The 20,852-nt window shown below is 45.8% G+C and overlaps 1 protein-coding gene across 1 annotated transcript in view; it reads left to right on the plus strand.

Moving 5' to 3' along the window:
* The window catches only part of LOC141121929 (uncharacterized), a 64,802-nt gene that overhangs the window by 36,725 nt on the left and 7,225 nt on the right, over nt 1–20,852 (plus strand). Inside the window, exons 2-7 of the mRNA XM_073611682.1 lie at nt 3,881–3,907; nt 5,143–5,264; nt 5,351–5,474; nt 5,591–5,688; nt 5,768–5,941; nt 6,065–6,206. Of these exons, the coding sequence (XP_073467783.1) occupies nt 3,881–3,907; nt 5,143–5,264; nt 5,351–5,474; nt 5,591–5,688; nt 5,768–5,941; nt 6,065–6,206 (687 nt within the window). The remainder of the gene's footprint in view (nt 1–3,880; nt 3,908–5,142; nt 5,265–5,350; nt 5,475–5,590; nt 5,689–5,767; nt 5,942–6,064; nt 6,207–20,852) is intronic.

Below are 20,852 nucleotides of genomic sequence, written 5' to 3' on the forward strand. Positions count from 1 at the left end.
GGGAGCTCCAATGACACTCCCACTCCGATCACTGGCTCTCACTACAGGCGCTCTATTCCCAGTACACAGGCTGCACGTGGGTCAGTGGAGCTCCCGGCCCCGCCCCTCTTAGCTGGCTAGCGCGGAATACATCCTCCCATGTCCTCTGTGCCCTCTGCAAAGCTGTCATGGGGGCGACCATTCACGGGTGATGTGGGCCCCTCAACAAAGCATCAGTGGAGCTCCCAGCTGCTTTAGTGAGAGCAGAGAGTGGAAGCCCCTCCCACACACCTGAATGTATGTAATGAGTTTGGCTGGCCAGGAATGTCCTTACAACCATAGAATGCCTGACTGTTTAAACCCTGAGCTGTGTTATTTAACTGTAAAGCTGTGCATTGCTGAAAGTTCTCTGACCATCCCCTGTATAATGTCCACAGTCTCTGATTGTCTCCTGCAGTATGTCCGCAGTCTCTGATTGTCTCCTGCAGTATGTCCGCAGTCTCTGATTGTCTCCTGCAGTATGTCTGCAGTCTCTGATTGTCTCCTGCAGTATGTCCGCAGTCTCTGATTGTCTCCTCCAGTATGTCCGCAGTCTCTGATTGTCTCCTGCAGTATGTCCGCAGTCTCTGAGTGTCTCCTGCAGTATGTCCGCAGTCTCTGATTGTCTCCTGCAGTATGTCCGCAGTCTCTGATTGTCTCCTGCAGTATGTCCGCAGTCTCTGAGTGTCTCCTGCAGTATGTCCGCAGTCTCTGATTGTCTCCTGCAGTATGTCCGCAGTCTCTGATTGTCCCCTGCAGTATGTACACAGTCTCTGAGTGTCTCCTGCAGAATTTCCGCAGTCTCTGATTGTCTCCTGCAGTATGTCCGCAGTCTCTGAGTGTCTCCTGCAGTATTTCCGCAGTCTCTGATTGTCTCCTGCAGTATGTCTGCAGTCTCTGATTGTCTCCTGCAGTATGTCCGCAGTCTCTGGTAATCTCCTGCAGTGTGTCCACAGTCTCTGATTGTCTCCTGCAGTATGTCCGCAGTCTCTGATTGTCTCCTGCAGTATGTCTGCAGTCTCTGTTAATCTCCTGCAGTATGTCCGCAGTCTCTGTTAATCTCCTGCAGTATGTCCGCAGTCTCTGTTAATCTCCTGCAGTATGTCTGCAGTCTCTGATTGTCTCCTGCAGTATTTCCGCAGTCTCTGTCTCCTGCAGTATGTCCGCAGTCTCTGATTGTCTCCTGCAGTATTTCCGCAGTCTCTGATTGTCTCCTGCAGTATGTCCGCAGTCTCTGGTAATCTCCTGCAGTGTGTCCACAGTCTCTGATTGTCTCCTGCAGTATGTCCGCAGTCTCTGATTGTCTCCTGCAGTATGTCCGCAGTCTCTGTTAATCTCCTGCAGTATGTCCGCAGTCTCTGTTAATCTCCTGCAGTATGTCCGCAGTCTCTGTTAATCTCCTGCAGTATGTCTGCAGTCTCTGATTGTCTCCTGCAGTATTTCCGCAGTCTCTGTCTCCTGCAGTATGTCCGCAGTCTCTGATTGTCTCCTGCAGTATTTCCGCAGTCTCTGATTGTCTCCTGCAGTATGTCCGCAGTCTCTGATTGTCTCCTGCAGTATGTCCGCAGTCTCTGATTGTCTCCTGCAGTATGTCTGCAGTCTCTGATTGTCTCCTGCAGTATGTCCGCAGTCTCTGGTAATCTCCTGCAGTGTGTCCACAGTCTCTGATTGTCTCCTGCAGTATGTCCGCAGTCTCTGATTGTCTCCTGCAGTATGTCCGCAGTCTCTGATTGTCTCCTGCAGTATGTCCGCAGTCTCTGTTAATCTCCTGCAGTATGTCCGCAGTCTCTGTTAATCTCCTGCAGTATGTCCGCAGTCTCTGTTAATCTCCTGCAGTATGTCTGCAGTCTCTGATTGTCTCCTGCAGTATTTCCGCAGTCTCTGTCTCCTGCAGTATGTCCGCAGTCTCTGATTGTCTCCTGCAGTATTTCCGCAGTCTCTGATTGTCTCCTGCAGTATGTCCGCAGTCTCTGATTGTCTCCTGCAGTATGTCCGCAGTCTCTGATTGTCTCCTGCAGTATGTCCGCAGCCTCTGATTGTCTCCTGCAGTATGTCCGCAGTCTCTGTTAATCTCCGGCAGTATGTCCACAGTCTCTGTTAATCTCCTGCAGTATGTCTGCAGTCTCTGATTGTCTCCTGCAGTATTTCCGCAGTCTCTGATTGTCTCCTGCAGTATGTCCGCAGTCTCTGATATTCTCCTGCAGTATGTCCGCAGTCTCTGATTGTCTCCTGCAGTATGTCCGCAGTCTCTGATTGTCTCCTGCAGTATGTCCGCAGTCTCTGATTGTCTCCTGCAGTATGTCCGCAGTCTCTGATTGTCTCCTGCAGTATGTCCGCAGTCTCTGATTGTCTCCTGCAGTATGTCCGCAGTCTCTGGTAATCTCCTGCAGTATGTACGCAGTCTCTGATTGTCTTCTGCAGTATGTCCACAGTCTCTGATTGTCTCCTGCAGTATGTCCGCAGTCTCTGATTGTCTCCTGCAGTATGTCCGCAGTCTCTGGTAATCTCCTGCAGTATGTCCGCAGTCTCTGATTGTCTCCTGCAGTATGTCCGCAGTCTCTGATTGTCTCCTGCAGTATGTCCGCAGTCTCTGAACTTCTCCTGTAGTATGTGTATTAATGTGCCCCTTTACTTGCTCAATTATTTGGGATTGCTCCACTGCTCAGTGAGAGGTAATGATGTGCATGAACCTCTAGCAACCAATCAGCAAACAGTAGTGATCTGCTTTAATCCCTAGCAACCAATCAGTAAGTGCTAATGATGTGCTGTAACCCCTAGCAACCAATTAGTGAGCGCTAATAATGTACATTAACCTCTAGCAACCAATCGGCAAGCAGAAATTATGTGTTGTAACCTCTAGAAACCAGCCATTGAGCAGTAATGATAGGCTGTAACCTCTGGCAAACAATTGCAATCGCTGCGTGATCTGCTGCAGTAAACTGATTTTGAGTCTACCTGCTATTTTTTGTATGTCTCAGAATGGAGGGGGGGCCCCAAGAAAATGTTTGCCCAGGGCCCAATCAAAATTAAAGACGGCCCTGTTGTTGGTCCCGGCAAAAAAATATTGTCCTTCTCCTCTGTTCGAAACATTATCTGAGTAAGTATCTATTAAAGCACACCCCCACGTGTTATCCACTGTACCACTTGCATGCCCTATATCTGATCTTTTTCGGACTGTTGCCATGGTGGGCATGTTGGCTCCTCGAGACATTTATCTTATGATGACTGTACGCCATTAAAATTATTATCTTTTTCCTCTCTTAGAAATTATTCAGCTCCTGAAGAAGAGCTTTCTCACAAAACATGTAGAACTAGCAGTTTATTCAGTATAACCTTATATGTCTTAATTTGACATGTTCTTGATGTGTTTGATCCACATTGGAGAGGTTTAGTCATCACTGCATTGGGCAGTATTTTTTAACATGTTTTATGTTTTATATATATATATATATATATATATATATATATATATATATATATATATATATATATATATATATAACATTTACTTTATTTTTTATATAATTGGTGCCTCTTTTTTTATGTGCTTTCAAATTTCTATACCTTTAGAGGACGTGGCACTGCGCTACTTTAGGCTCCCACAGATCCATCCTGTGTTGGAGCTTTTCTAGCTTGTTTGATTAACACTCAGGGAGGAGAGAAAGGGGGAGTATATATAGTACATACACACACAGTACAAAGCCGTGTTCACACTACAAGACATTTCTTAGGGCTGCAGTTCCTCTAAGCTCCACAAGGTGGTGATCTCACTTCTACTCAGTCAGGAAGTCTCTATGGAATACAGACAGGAAGTGATGTCAGATAAAACAGGACATTACATTTGGTAGGATGTAGTGAGAAGACGCTGCAGGATCTGGCGGCAGAGGAGGTAATATGTAGATTAACCCCTTCAGGGGGATCAGTTGATGATTAATATATCTTTTTTCCAAAGCTGGTCATACATGGATCAGTTTTATCATTCATCCAGCGGGATGAGAGGAAAAAACTGAAGCGATTCTCCCATCCACACATTGGAGGGGGATGGGGGAATCCTCCCCGCTGCACTATTGTATTCTGACAATGGGGGGCGCTCCTCCGCTCTCAGAATACACAGATCAGTGATGAAGCTATTGGCTGCAGCCGCTGATGGAGTGACTTTTATCCGGCAGTGACCACACATGGATGGAAATGTGACCGATCCCTGCTGAACCAGCTGAATTTCCATGTCTCTATGGTCACCATAAGTGACTTCCTCCCCTCCCCCTCATCTCCTTCATTATGTAAGTCATGCTGAGATAATCTCCCATTGGCTGAGCAATATTCTCATTTGTCTCTGAGCTCCTTCTTGCTATTCCTCGTCCTGCCTGTTGTTTCCTTGGATTGATTTTCTGTGTAGTGACCCCGGCTTCATCTCTTGGATGCGCTCGTCTGTTGCTTGTCCTGACCTTTATCCTGATTCCTGGATCTCCTCCTCATCTCTCCTCCATATCCTCTTACACAGCTTTTCTCCACACCTGCAGTGATCCTGGGGGGTGGAAACTTGGCACCAGCACTCAGCAAAATCCATCCCCACCATTAGGAGCTCTGGAGAAAATTGTCTGCTATTTACACTCCGTTCCTCCGCACGTCACCTGATCACATGAGAGCTTACTTTCACAGATTCCTGACAGATTTCTGTATGGTAAAGGTCAAAGTTCACTCTTCAGTTTAGGAGAGGTAGGACACACCCAGGAACAATGATTTGGTTTGCATGGGAGCCTCATATATAGGACCCCTCAAATCTCCCCATCCAAATGTCCCTCCATCCAGAGTCTATATGTCCTATGACATCACACTGACCTCACAGCTCCTCCTCCCAATGTCCCTCCATCTGGCTCTTTTTTCTGATGATCTTTGGAAGTGGGTGGACCCTTGGCATCCTCACTAGCAAAGTGGGACTGTTGGTCCTGCATTTTATGTAATGACATTAGAATGCCTGCAAAAAGCTTTTAACCTGCGTAGTGTGGGGGTCCTGTGTGTGTAAATTATACCTCAGCCTGAAGTGGGGCTTTAATAAATAGAGAACTGACCGGAGAGGTGAGGAGGATACTGAGAAAATTATTATTTTTTACTATTTGTGTTCAGATCTAGAGTTGTGTGAAGTCTGGAGATCATATGACCATCACATTGCCTCCGCCTCCCTCCCTGATAGAATAGAGAAATACAAAGAAGATTCTAGAAGTCACCAGAGAGATCATGGAGGAGAGGTGAGCGGTGCTGGGAATTCTGGGACATTATCCAGTAACAGACAAGGGATGTGTCTGGATGGTGACTGTATCTTTGTGTGTGTCAGGTTCCTATAAGGTGTCAGGATGTCACTGTCTATTTCTCCATGGAGGAGTGGGAGTATTTAGAAGGACACAAGGATCTCTACAAGGACGTCATGATGGACAATCAGCCGCCCCTCACATCACCGGGTAAGAGGAGACTTTATTGTAAAGGAGGGAGCAGTACGGAGGGTCCACCTAGATCCCCCATCATCTGATAAACACATAGAAACAATGTATTCAGTCAGTGTGTGTGTTTCCTACAGATGGATCCAGTAATGGGAACCCACCAGAGAGATGTCCCCGTCCTCTGTATTCCCGGGATTCCACACAGGAAGATCACACCATCCCTCCTCATCATCAGGTAGGTGAATGACAATTATTGGTAGTTCTGATTTATACACAGCATGTTTGTTACAATGAATGTTTTATTATACATTCAGAGTGGAAACCTCGGGGATGATAATATTGATGTTAAAGAAGAATATAAAGAGGAGGATGAAGAGTTTGGCATTATGGAGCCACCTAATACCAGGAACCCACCAGAGAGATGTCCCCGTCATCTGGATTCCCGGGATTCCACACAGGAAGGTCCCAACATCCCCCCCTATTGCAAGGTTGGTGGGACGGAGCATCTAAAACATGGACTTGTGGAAATAATGTTTGGATTCTTTATGTGATGTCACAATATCAAAGCTTATATCTTACAGATGATATTCTCTCTCATTTCCTTGATTTAGAGTGGAGATCCAATCGATATAGAATTTGAGGTTAAAGCAGAAGAAGAAGAGAGGTATGTGAGGGATGATCAGCAGTCTATGGAGGAGGATGGAATAACGGGGACATTTATAGAGGAGGACACCCCTACAGAGATCAGCACAGGTGGGTCATTAACACTAAATACATTCCTCCACCCATACTGCTCACTGATTGGTCCAGAGTAGGGCGGGGACTGGGTGATATCAGCCTGTAATCCCCTGGTCACTTTCCTGAGCTGTGTTCCCCTTCCTGTATTCCTGTATTTCTCTCGGATAATCTTCCTTCTTTGTGCTGCAGACACAATTTATATATCTAGACTGGATTTATGGAAGTTCTGGGGTTCAGCTGGCAGCAAAATGTTAATTTTCACCATAGGCATTACTAGACCTAGGCACCTGGGGTATGTGCTTTGGGTCTTCTGCCCCATACCCGGGTATGACAGAACAATTCTCCTAGGGTTACTTGTTCTGTTATCTGCTGGCTGTGCCGGGTGGAGGGATATGTCTGTATAGTCTCAGACCCAAGTCACTGAGTGCAGTCTCAGGAGATGGGAGGCAGCGGTGTGGGATCTCTGCAACTTGTCTCATGTAAACATTTATCCACTTTAAGACTGGGCTTATTTTTCAGACTTGTTTTTTACAAGTTGCAGTACTTTCCGTCACACAGTATTTGCACAGCAGTACACTTTTTTTAAATCAAAAAATAAGACAACAGTAAAGTTAGCCCAATTTGTTTTAATATTGTGAAAGATAATGTTACGCCGAGTAAATTGATACCCAACATGTCACGTTTCAAAGTTGCGCCCGCTCGTGGAATGGCAACAAACTTTTACCCTTAAAAATCTCCATGTGCGACGTTTAAAAAATTCTACAGGTTGCATAATTTGAGTTACAGAGGAGGTCTAGGACTAGAATTATTGCTCTCGCTCTACCAATTGCGGCGATACCTCATATGTGTGGTCTGAACACAGTTTTCATATGTGGGCGCTACTCACGTATGCATGCACTTCTGCACGCGAGCTCGGCAGGACGGGGCACATTGAAATTTTTTTTTTCTTATTTATTTTACCTTTTTATTTTATTTTTACACTGTTTTTTAAAAACAAAATTGTGTCACTTTTATTCCTATTACAAGGAATGTAAACATCCCTTGTAATAGAAAAAAGCATGACAGGACCTCTTAAATATGAGATCTGGGGGGTCAAAAAGACTTCAGATCTCATATTTACACTAAAATGTAATAAAAAAAAAAAATGTAGTTTGAAAAAAAAAAGAAGTGTCTCTTTAAGAGCTATGGGCGGAAGTGACCTCTTTGACATCGCTTCTGCCCTGCAATGGTATGGAGACGAGTGGGGGCCATCTTCCCCTCACTCACCTCCATACCTAACAGGGAGAAGGATGCGATTGCCACCGCCGCTGCCGGCAGCTCCAGTAAGTGGCATGAGGCACCGGAGCACGGCGGGAGGGGGCCTCATGCCATAGAGTTGGAAGTGGGGCATTGCCAAGCCCCCCCTGCGAGAGGAGGAGTTGGAGTGTCCGCCTCGCCAGTCTCGGGGTTTTCCCCACCCAGACGAAAGCAGAGATAATGCTGTCCATCTTTTGAAAGAAGGATTTAGGGATAAGGGATGGGGTTTTCCCGAAAAAGTACAGAAACTTGGGGAGATACACCATCTTTAGCAAGTTTACTGTTCCCACTGGAGACAGGGGCAGAGACTTCCAGAGTTGGCATTTTCTGCCCAACTGAGCCAAAAGGGGAGAGAGGTTGTAAGCTATGTACACCTGTGGGGACCCACGGACGTTTACGCCCAGATACTTAAACTCCTCCCCCCATTGAAGCAGGGTGCCAGTAGCCGCCCCAGAACCCGAGGGATGAAGGGAAAAATAGAATTTTTCGAGCTTACCTGTAAAATCCTTGTCTTGGAGTACATCACGGGACACAGAGCAACCAAAGTAATTACTATGTGGGTTATAGAATTTTAAATGTGAAGTACTAATGCGCCACTAAACGTGTAAACAAAAAAACGTGATAAAGTGCCTAATGCAAGAGATATAGATAAAGCAGCTGACTTCTAAAGTGTTGCCAGCACCAAAGAGTAGAGGTCGACAGATATGGGTTTTTCTCTGGCCGATGCCGATATTTAGAAATCGCGGTGGGCGATGGCTGATATGTGATGCCGAATTTTTTGGGCTGATATATTAGGCCGATTTTTTTTTTTTTTTTTTTTTTTTCCCTTCATCTCATAAAATCTAACAGTTAGACCCCTTTCACAGTGGGGTGTTTTTCAGGTGTTTTTGGGCTAAAAATAGCGCCTGTAAAGTGCCTGCAAAATGGCTCCCCTGCAGTCTCAGTGTGATATCCCGAGTGCTTTCACACTGAGGCGATGCGCTGGCAGGATGTTACAATAAAATCCTGCAAGCAGCATCTTTGGAGCGGTGCATACCGCTGCTCCACCACTCCTGCCCATTGAAATGAATGCGCACCGCTGCCGAAGCGCCTGCAAAGCGTTTTGGCAGCGGCGCTACAGGGGCACATTTAACCCCTTCCTCGGCTGCTAGCTGGGTTATAAGCGCCCCGCTAGCAGCCGAATAGCACCGCTAAAATGACGGTAAAGCGCCGCTAAAGCTAGCAGCGTTTTACCTTCAACGCATGCCCGCTCCAGTGTGAAAGCAACCTTAAGTAATAAGTGATACAGAAATTTTTTTACATTTAAACATTTATTAAACAAAACAAACCCTCCAATCAGTTCACTTGTATGTAGAATTTAGATTAAAAAAAAAAAAAAAAATATCTTAAATATTAAATACACAAAAACAGGTAATCAAAACTTTTGGATGGAAAAAAAATGGGCTAACTTTACTGCTTAGTTTTATTTTTTTAATTTATTAGTGTATTTTTTTTTTTTAAATTGCGTTTGAAAGACCGCTGCGCAAATACCGTGTGACATAAAATATTGCAACAACCGCTATTTTATTCCCTAGGGTCTCTGCTAAAAAAAATATATATAATGTTTGGGGGTTCTAAGTGATTTTCTAGCAGAAAATGCAGGATTTTTACTTGTAAGCAACAAGTGTCAGAAAAGATTTAGTCTTTAAATGGTTAAACTGAGAGCTTCTACACAGGGAGCTCAGTTCATTCATAACTGTAAACATTGTATCTCTTCAGGTTCTTTTTATCAGATTTGGCAGGCTGCCCAGAGAGGAGAGAAGTCCCTTCACAGAAGATTTCAGGAAACTTGTATTGACTTCTATTACAGAAGTCATTTGCAAGTCACCCTGAAGTTATAATCGGCCTTTTTTATCAGCACAATCGGCCGATGCCGATTAAGTAAAAAACACCAAATATTGGCCGATATATCGGTCGATCTCTACCAAGGAGTATATGTGATTTGTAGTGAAGCAGCACTAAATAACTCTACAACAATACTAAAGTATAAAGTGTTAATACTGTTCATGGATACCTCTAAAACCATCCTAAGGTATAAAGTGCTAATAATAAAGTGCTGATAACAATCTCACTTCCCAATGTACAAAATCGTGCAATAACAATGGCATCAGAAAATAAAAAATCAACAGGGATGAGTAATCCAAAATGTATCCGAAGTAACTGAAGGTACTAAGCAATAGTCTCTACAGGAGTAAGTGCAGCAAAGAAAGAAGAAAAAAAGGTCCAAATGCAGGTAATATAATAGCTTGTAAATATCCTTCTCCAATCCACACCCTGTGTGTGCTGGCCTCTCACCTCAAGGGAAGACCCCCAAATGGGTCCAGTCGTGCATCAATGGATGTATACCACTAAGGATGAGCTCTGGCGTGTTCGCACAGCCCCCAAAAAAGAGATTTTTGGGTTTGGCTTTGATCAGCAGGGCTGCACCAGATTTTGCTCTCTCCATTTTTACTAAATCAACTCGTATGTGAGACTGTGTCACCTTCCAATTTTATTTTATTTTCCTACACCTGCCTTCTGACCCTAGTAAAAAAAAAAATGGGGACTTGGGACTCTGTTTTGTAGTCCTATGTAAACATAGGTAAATAGTTCCAGAAAAAAAAAAACAAGTACATATGCGTACAATTTAATGTATGCAGCATGTGTTAAAACAATATGCCTCTATGGAAGCGTGCGTTCATGGAAGCATGAGTTCACAAAATATGTTTTTTGGGGTTTTTTTTGCAAAATATAAAAAGTGCACGCTGTACACACGCATTCATGTTGTAAGTGTGCCATGGAAGTATCTTGCAAGCAAGTGTTCATGAAATATATTATGCAACATTACGCAACACGTATCTATGCAGACATATGTGATTATGAGGAGTCATGTTTATTTAAGTAAACCTATAGTTTTAGGTGATCATGCAACTTCATGCAATCAGCATCTTTATGTGATCAAACATCTCTATGCGACTAAGCATTTTTATGTGATCAAACATCTTTATGCGACTAAGCATTTTTATGTGATCAAACATCTTCATGCGATCAGCATCTTTATGTGATCAAACATCTTTATGCGACTAAGCATTTTTATGTGATCAAACATCTTTATGCGACTAAGCATTTTTATGTGATCAAACATCTTCATGCGATCAGCATCTTTATGTGATCAAACATCTCTATGCGACTAAGCATTTTTATGTGATCAAACATCTTCATGCGACTAAGCATTTTTATATGATCAAACATCTTCATGCGACTAAGCATTTTTATGTGATCAAACATCTTCATGCGACTAAGCATTTTTTATGCGATTATGTAAAAACCATGTACAGGCGGTCCCCTAGTTACAAACATCCAACTTACAAACGACTCCTACTTACAAACAGAGGGAAACAACAGGAAGTGAGAAGAAATCTACCCCTAGGAATAGAAATTCACTCCTGTAAGTGTTATTATGGGTAAAAGGTGTCTCCACTGATGCTTTTATCACCAATCCTTGTTTCCACATCAACCCAAAATTTTCAAAATCCAATTGTCATTGGGGCAGAAAGTGAGGTGAAATCTTCTGAATAGGGGTACAGACAGCAAAACAAAGTTACAGGGGTGATAACCCTTCTCTATGCTATCCAAAAAGCTTAAAAATTGTTTTATTGGCTGAAGCTACACTTAAAAAATGTACCTATTCCGACTTACAAACAGATTCAACTTAAGAACAAATCTACAGACCCTATCTTGTTTGTAACCCGGGGACCGCCTATATATCTATACAAACATAATCATGCATCTTTATGTGACCATGTATCCTGGAGTGATCCTGTCACCTCGTGCGATCATGCGTCTTTATGTAAACAACAATAAACATGCTCCGTTTCTTGTTTTTACACAAACATGTCCACCATGCATTTTGTACACCCATAATCATGTATCTTTATGCAAAAATGTGAACTGGTAAGAAAAAAAAGTTATCTTCAGCAACCGTGCGATTCCGCAGCCGTGTGTTTTTAGCAACTGTGCTCCAGCAACTGTGCATTCTAGCAGTTGTGCATTTTAGCTAGTTTGCAAGCAAGCACCTGTATGAGGATCCTGTGGAGATTTTTAGAGAACCCAAAGAGGAAGCTGCCTCTGCTGGGGGCAACTTATACCCAGAACGGACTAACTGTGTAAGGGAGGGACTGAACAGTCTTTGGGATTGTGAGGCTGAAAAAGGCTCTTCTGAGACTGAACCCCCAGAGGAAGAGACATCCGCATGCCTTTCTTCCTGATCCCCCCAAAGGTAGTTCAACATCTGGCCACTCCTGCTAATGCTGGAAGTCAGGGTCTGGAGAAGGGGACCTGTCGCATTTCCTCCCCTCCTGGGAAGAAGACACGATCGTCTCAGCTATTTTCCCTTCCAACCTAGCTAACGCTAAAGCCAAGTCGTCCTTGGTGACGTATCCAGGGGCTGAAATGTTGGAAGCAGCTGCAACACCTGAGAGTCTGGATAGCTCAGACTGACCAGTCTTCAGGTCTTTCAGGGAAGGAAGGTACTGTGGAATGACTAGAATCCTCAGACCCTGACCGCAGCACCCCTGCGTTCCTCCCTGCTGAATAAAACATAGTCCTAAGCACAACAGCCAAGGTACAACATATAATGCATCTACTGCTGAGCATTAGCCCAGCAATGAGTTTTTTATGCTGCTATAACTGCTCAGCCTGATGCTGAGTAGACGTGTCTTTAGGAATGCCTATGTCCAGTACACATACAGCTTACATGCCCCATATGCTCTGTCCTCTCCAGCAGCCACCAGATTGTTCTGAGAAAAGAACTTTTAAAATAGGGAGTGAGCCCTGCACCTGTGCTGTGCAACTCTATCCATGCCATTCCTCGTGCACGCTGGCCGCTAAGCCACGCCCCCTTTTGTGCATCATATGATCACCCAACACCCACCCTTGTATAAACCATGATGTTTCCCATAGGCGCGATCCCACGAATGGGACGACGGGGGTTGGGTTTGGGGGAAAGAAGGAGCTCTTCCAGGGGGAGTCTGGATAACAGAAAAATCCCCTAGCCTGCTGATGGCTGCTCACTAGGGATGAGCTTCGTGTTCGAGTCGAACCCATGTTCGACACGAACATCGTCTGTTCGCCGAATTGCGAACGATATGGGCCGTTCGCGCCAAATTCGTGTGGCGCGTCACGGCCCATAATTCACTGCGGCATCGCAGTGCATTGCTGGCTGATGATTGGCCAAGCATGCACTATGACTCGCATGCTTGGCCAATCACAGCGCCGTCTGAACAGAGAGCCGTAATTGGCCAAAGCCAAGGAGGCTTTGGCCAATTATAGCTCAGGGGATTTAGTACACGCCCCACACTATATAAGGCCGCCTGCACGGCAGCCCTGTGTAGTGTGTGTTCCGGCGTTGAAAGAGATAGACAGACAGACAGAGAGACAGTGTCATTTGATTTGAGTTAGATAGATTAAGCAGAAAAGTCAGTCAGTTAGCTGCACTCACAGTGTATTGTGTATATATATTCATCCCAGGTGTTGCATATATATATATATATATACACTGTATTCAGTTTAGCTAGATCCGTTCCTGTTATCTTCCTACTGACAGGCAGGCTTGTCTTGTTACAGTATTTACAGCTACCTGAAGAAAATTACTGGTGTTCTTTTGATCCTATTAGTACCACAGTCAGGCAGCTAGACTATTTACAGTTAGTGCAGTGCGTCCTGCTCACAGTGTTCAGCTAAACCTACAAGTTAGTGGGGTGCGTCCTGCTCACAGTGTTCAGCTAAACCTACAAGTTAGTGGGGTGCGTCCACCTCAGTGTTCAGCTAAACCTACAAGTTAGTGGGGTGCGTCCTGCTCACAGTGTTCAGCTAGATCCGTTCCTGTTATCTTCTTACTGACAGGCAGGCTTGTCTTGTTACAGTATATACAGCTACCTGAAGAAAATTGCTGGTGTTCTTTTGATCCTATTAGTACCACAGTCAGGCAGCTAGACTATTTACAGTTAGTGCAGTGCGTCCTGCTCACAGTGTTCAGCTAAACCTACAAGTTAGTGGGGTGCGTCCTGCTCACAGTGTTCAGCTAAACCTACAAATTAGTGCGGTGCGTCCTGCTCACAGTGTTCAGCTAAAACTACAAATTAGTGTGGTGCGTCCACCTCAGTGTTCAGCTAAACCTACAAGTTAGTGTGGTGCGTCCTGCTCACAGTGTTCAGCTAAAACTACAAGTTAGTGCTGTGCGTCCTGCTCACAGTGTTCAGCTAAACCTACAAGTTAGTGTAGTGAGACCTCTGCACAGTGTTCATCTAAAGCTACAAGTTAGTGCAGTGCGTCCTGCTCACAGTGTTCAGCTAAAACTACAAGTTAGTGCTGTGCGTCCTGCTCACAGTGTTCAGCTAAACCTACAAGTTAGTGTGGTGCATCCACCACACAGTGTTCAGCTAAACCTACAAGTTATTTTTTTGCGAGCTCTGCACAGTGTTCACCTAAAGCTACCTGTAGAAGGTTGGTGGTGTTTTCCTGATCCTATCACTACCGCAGGCAGCTAAAAAAGCTACAAGTTAGTTTTTTGCGAGCTCTGCACAGTGTTCAGCTAAAGCTACCTGTAGAAGGTTGGTGGTGTTCTCATACTACAGGCAGGCAGTTGATTTTGCTAGCTGCAGTATCAGTACATATATATCTATATCCCAGCTTAGTGCAGCTACAGGCCATTAGTATGTCTGGAAGGCCAAGAAGGAGAGGCAGACAGTCACAAGCCAATAAGAGAGGGCAAGCAGGCTCTGTGTCTAGTGCTGGTCGTGGAGACGGTGCATCCTCATCAGCACGTGGCCGTGGGGCACGCTTGGCCTTTTTTTCGGCAGCTGGCCGTGTTGAGCCGCAACATGCGGAAGACTTGGTCGAGTGGATGACCAAGCCGTCCTCATCCTCCTCATCCTCTCTCACCCATGCCCAGGGTACTTTGTCTGGCAAAGCAGCGGCCTCTTCCCTCGGCTCAATGTCATCAGCGACTCCTTCCCTAGCCCCACCATGTCCTCCTGAGGAGTCCCTCGGACTGTTTGACCACAGTGTTGGGTACATGCTCCAGGAGGATGCCCAGCATTTGGAAGGCTCTGATGATGATACTGAGCTCGATGAAGGCAGTAACATGAGCACGGACAGAGGGGGTGCCCAAGAAGGACAGCAATCTGGCAGTCATGCTCCCCTGCTGTAGCATACTGCCAGGTTTGCTCCAGTGATGAGGAGGGAGGGGATAATGAGGTCACTGAATCAACGTGGGTGCCTGATAGGAGAAAGGAGGAGTAGGAGGCGGCACATCACCAACGAGGCAGGATGCCCTCCAGGGGCCAGCCTAAGGGCAGCACATTGACTGCATCACACCCCAAAGCTCCACATGTGCAGGGCGCTGCAGTCTCTGCGCGTTATTCAAAAAGTTCTTTTGTGTGGGCCTTTTTTGAGACGAGTGCATCAGATCGCACTGCTGCTATTTGCAACATATGTCTCAAGCGTATCTCGCGTGGCCAAAACATCTCCCGCTTGGGTACCACATGCTTGACCAGACATATGTTGACCTGCCATGCAGTTCGTTGGCAAGCGTATCTAAAAGACCCACACCAAAGAACAAAGAGGACCTCTCCTTGCTCCTCATCAGCTGAGATCTCCAACCCCACTATACCTTCAGTCCTCTCTGAGACCTGCACTGAGAGGAATGAAGGCATAGAATTAGGTGTGTCACAGCCAAGTACTTGTGGGCAATCTGCTTTTGGTACACCGACGTCAGATTGTACCAGGCAAATTTCCCTGCCCCAGCTGCTGCACCGCTGAAAGAAGTTTGCTCCCGGCCATCCACATGCGCAGCGGTTGAATGCTAGCTTGGCAAAATTGCTAGCACTTCAACTGCTGCCTTTTCAGTTGGTAGACTCTGCCCCCTTCCGTGAGTTTGTGGAATGTGCGATTCCTCAGTGGCAGGTACCCAAACGCCACTTTTTCTCACGGAAGGCGATTCCGGCTCTCTACCGGCATGTGGAAGGCAACGTCTATGCCTCGCTGGACAGGGCAGTCAGCGGTAAGGTGCATATTACCGCTGACTCATGGTCCAGCAGGCACGGACAGGGATGTTACCTAAGTTTCACGGCGCATTGGGTGACTCTGCTGGCAGCTGGGAAGGATGCAGGACAAGGTGCAGTAGTGTTGAAGGTTGTTCCGCTACCATGCCTCCAAAATGCTAATGATTGTGACACACCTCTCTCCTCCACCCCCTCCTCTTCTTCTTCCTCCATGGCCTCTTCCTGTGCTTTGTCCTTGGAATCAGCAGTGCTCCGTAGCCGTTCAAGGGGCTACGCAAGTACGCAGGCCAATAGATGCCATGCGGTGCTTGAGCTGGTGTGCTTGGGGGACAGGAGTCACACTGGGGCAGAGGTTCTGTCAGCTCTGCAGGGGCAGGTTCGGAGGTGGTTGACGCTAACGCCAACTTAAGGCAGGAATGGTGGTTTGCGACAATGGCACCAACCTCCTCTCTGCCCTCCGACAGGGACAAATGACCCATGTGCCCTGTTTGGCTCATGTCCTTAACTTGGTGGTGCAGCGGTTCTTGGGCAGGTACCCGGGCTTACAGGATGTCCTGAGGCAGGCCAGGAAAGTCTGTGTGCATTTCCGCCGGTCATATAATGCCAGTGCTCGGTTGACGGACCTCCAAAAGGAGTTTAACCTGCCCAAGAACCGCATAATCTGTGACATGCCCACCAGGTGGAACTCAACGTTGGCCATGCTGCAGCGGCTGCACACGCAGCAGAGGGCCATCAATGAGTACCTGTGCGACTATGGCACCAGGACAGGGTCAGGGGAGCTTGTTTTTTTTTTTCCCCACGCCAGTGGGCCATGATCAGGGATGCATGCACTGTCCTGTCACCATTTGAGGAGGCCACAAGGATGGTGAGCAGTGACAGTGCATGCATCAGTGACACTGTCCCCCTTGTCCACCTGTTGGAGCACACACTGCGTGGAATAATGGACAGGGTACTTGAGGCAGAACAGATGCAGGAAGAGGAGGACTTCCTTAGCTCTCAAGACCCCCTTTATCCAGACAGTGTTCCTGCGTGCCTGCCGATCACACAGGAAGAGGAGGAGAAGGAGGAGGAAGATTGTGTCAGTATGGACGTGGAGCCTGGCACTCAGCAGCAGTCTTTAAGGGATCAGTCCCAAGAAACACATGGACTTGTACGTGGCTGGGAGGAGGTGGCTGCGGACAATGTCGTCCTTAGTGACCCAGAGGACTCCGGACCGAATGCCTCAGCAAACATACGCTGCATGGCCTCCCTGATCCTGCAAAGCCTGCGTAAGGATCCTCGTATTCGTGGTATCAAGGAGAAGGACCAATACTGGCTGGCAACCCTCCTTGATCCACGTTACAAGGGTAAGGTTGCGGACCTTATCTTGCCATCGCAGAGGGAGCAGAGGATGAAACATCTTCGGGAGGCCTTGCAGAAAGGTCTGTGCAACGCGTTCCCAGAGACTGGGAGGTTACAAACTTCTGTTTCTGGACAACGTGTTGCTGAGGCTTCGGTCAGTCAAAGAAGGAGCGGTGGAGAAGGTGGCCGTCTGACCGATGCGTTCAGACAGTTTTTTGGTCCGCAGCCCCAAGGTATGATCGGTTCCAGCAACCATCGCCAGCGTCTGTTTTACATGGTGCAGGAATACCTAGGGGCAAGATCTGACTTGGACACCTTTCCCACCGAAAATCCTCTGGGTTACTGGGTCTTGAGGATGGATCACTGGCCAGAGCTTGCACAGTATGCAATTGAGCTACTGGCCTGTCCTGCATCCAGCGTTCTTTCGGAACGCACATTCAGTGCTGCTGGAGGCTTTGTAACTGATCACAGGGTGCGTCTGTCCACCGACTCGGTCGATCGACTGACCTTCATAAAAATGAATCAGTCTTGGATCACCACCAGCTACCAAGCACCTGATGCTGATGTAACCGAATATTTTTTTTTAAAATCTCAGATCCCTTCAAAGACTGCCTATACTGATGCTGAGTGACTATCCCTGAGAAATTATCCTCTTCCTCCTCAATCATCACGCTGATAGCTTGTAAGAACATTTTTGGTTCTGGGCGCCACCACCAGTGCCTAAGGCACAATTTTTCAGCCCCTGTTTAACAGGGGCGTGTAATTACAATTTTTGATGCAATACTTTGCAGCAGGGCTCATTTCAGCATTCCAACTAGAGTATCTGTGAGGGGTTGCAGTGTTGTGGCACCAGCACCAGTGCCTAAGGCCCAATTTTTCTGCTCCTGTTTAACAGGGGCGTGTAATTACAATTTTTGATGCAATACTTTGCAGCAGGGCTCGTTCCTGCGTTCCAACTAGAGTATCTGTGAGGGGTTGCAGTGTTGTGGCACCAGCACCAGTGCCTAAGGCCTAATTTTTCAGCCCCTGTTCAACAGGGGCATATAATTACAATTCTTGATCTAATATTTCACAGCAGGGCCCATTTCTGCACCCACCAAGAGCGAGTGAGGACTTACAGTGTTGTGGCACCAGCACCACCACCACCAAAGGCCCAATTTTTCTGCCCTTGTTCAACAGGGGCATGTAATTACAATTCTTGATCTAATATTTCACAGCAGGGCCCATTTCTGCACCCACCAAGAGCGAGTGAGGACTTACAGTGTTGTGGCACCAGCACCACCACCAAAGGCCCAATTTTTCTGCCCCTGTTCAACAGGGGCATGTAATTACAATTCTTGATCTAATATTTCACAGCAGGGCCCTGTGAGGGCTTACAGTATTGTGGCCACAACAACACCTAAGGCCCAAATTTCTGCTGAGTATATAGGGCAGGCCCCTACTTTCAAACATCTAACTTACAAACGACTCCTACTTGCAAATGGAAGGAGACAACAGGAAGTAAGATGAAATCTACCCCTAGGAAGGGAAATTCTCTCCTGTAAGAGTTAATATGGGAAAAACATTTCTCCTTTCCACTGATGCTTTCCAATCCTTGTTCCACAAAAAAACCCAAATTTTCAAAAAACATTTGTCATTGGGACAAAAAGTGAGGTGAAATCTTCTGAAGAGGAAGAAAGACAGCAAAACAAATGTCACAGGGGTGATAACCCTTCCCTATGTTTTCCAAAAAGCTTAAAAAAGATTTTTTGGCTGGAGCTAAACACGTTAAAAATGTACCAGTTCAAAATTACAAACAGATTCTACTTAACAACAAACCTACAGTCCCTGTCTTGTTTGCACCGCCTGTATACTGCTGTTCAGAGTATATAGGGCCTGGTGGCCCCACACCTTTCCTTATTTTAATTTGGGTGCGGGGTTCCCCTTAATATCCATACAAGACCCAAAGGGCCTGGTAATGGACTGGGGGTACCCATGCCGTTTGTCTCACTGATTTTCATCCATATTGCCAGTACCCGACATTACATTAAACCCGCAAGCAGTTTTAAATTAGATTTTTTCCTTAAAAAAATTACATTTTGTGCAGGGACTGTTCTAAACACGGGAAACACGAGCCACTTTACAGGCATACTATAGACACCCCCCAGGTACGATATTTAAAGGAATATTTCACTTTTTTTTTTTTTTTACTTTAAGCATCATTAAAATCACTGCTCCCGAAAAAACGGCCGTTTTTAAAAGTTTTTTTTGCATTGATACATGTCCCCTGGGGTAGGACCCGGGTCCCCAAACCCTTTTTAGGACAATACCATGCAAATTAGCCTTTAAAATGAGCACTTTTGGATTCGAACTTTCGAGTCCCATAGACGTCAATGGGGTTCCAACGTTCGTGCGAATTTTCGGTCCGTTCGCAGGTTCTGGTGCAAACCGAACCGGGGGGTGTTCGGCTCATCCCTACTGCTCACAGAGTCAGGCTGCTGCTGCTGGAGAAGCATGGTAAAGTATACCTTCCAGATATGCACTTCACGCCCTCTAGTGGAGACAAATAGGCAAGACATAGTCTACTCATAATAGGAAGTCGATAAGTAAACCTGGGTTTCTTTAGGGTCTTTCTGACTTACCATTCCCGCCTCAGGATCTGCTGGAAATCAGACAGACCCAATCTTCACCCATCACAGTGGGCTGTGTTAAAAAACCTTCACGGACCGGGTCACTTTTTATCGGGGGTTCACTCCCTTGTACCTGTATAGCACCCTGCCAGAAAAAACCTTTGGTATTAGATGCATGACTAAAGCACTGGGTCCCAGGGTCGAGCCCTCCAAGAGAGGCATTACAGGCAAAACATATGGGATATATGTGACTAAAAAAAAATTGTGAGCTGCTAACCCCCGAATTAGATTAGAATTCTAGTGGAAGTGGAAGAGTATATGTGGTGGGGAGAGCTAAAACTATATATACAGTGGGCTAAATAACATCTATATATTTATGCTCAAACAAACTAAATGTGAACACTGCAGTGTACCATACACAAAAAAATATAAAATAAAAATATATGTATCAAACTTGCATATTACAAGAGAATGACTACCATCCAATCTCTGCAAACATAGCACAATATTATTTTTGTGAGAAACAATAAGAAAATTCTAATGCTGAAAAAATACTAAAATAAAGTCCACATGCAATTAAAAATGTTGCACATCAATAGGCATTAATCTTCCGCTGTATCAAAATAACACAAGATGAATATAATGAATATAGGTGAGTCTTCCTCTGTGTGAATAAACGACCTTCACCAGCTGCATAACACACCCTATATGCTCTGTAAGTGGATGTCCGCTTACCAGAAGATGTTGACTTTTTTAATTAAAAAGAGGTCAATTAAAGCTTTTAGCAAGAAATGGCTTGCTACCATGATGTGGATAAGCCTTGTGGGTAACCTCTTCCTCTCCCCAGTAGAACGTCAGGCAATATATAGAAGGATACACGAAAGTTCAAAATAGCGTAATCCCATTTATTAAAGTGATTAAAGACAAAAAGCCAAATGGCTGCTTGCATTAGAAAGTGCCCTCGCCCGGCACTGAGGCTATACCGCTCGTCTAGTATGGAAGCTCCGCTCTGTGTGTGGAAGCTGGCGTGCGCTTCACCATCAGCTGCCGACAACCACAGGGACTGGAAGGGGATGAAGATTGTGTAACCAGGCACACCTCAAGGTACATTTCGATTCCCGTCCTCAGATGCTATTTAGCCCAGTGTTTATACAGTTTCAGCGCTCCCCACCACATATAATCTTCTTAGAACTTCCTTAACCGTGACCAACACCTTTAGACACTGGCAAAAAAACTAAGGTACTCCCTGTATGGGAGGGGTTATATAGGGAGGCAACTTCCTGTCTTTGATTGCACCAGTGTCCATCACCTGAAGGTGGCCTATAACCCACATA

The sequence above is a fragment of the Aquarana catesbeiana genome, unplaced genomic scaffold (assembly GCF_042186555.1).
Source record: "Aquarana catesbeiana isolate 2022-GZ unplaced genomic scaffold, ASM4218655v1 unanchor234, whole genome shotgun sequence".
Classification (NCBI taxonomy): domain Eukaryota; kingdom Metazoa; phylum Chordata; class Amphibia; order Anura; family Ranidae; genus Aquarana; species Aquarana catesbeiana.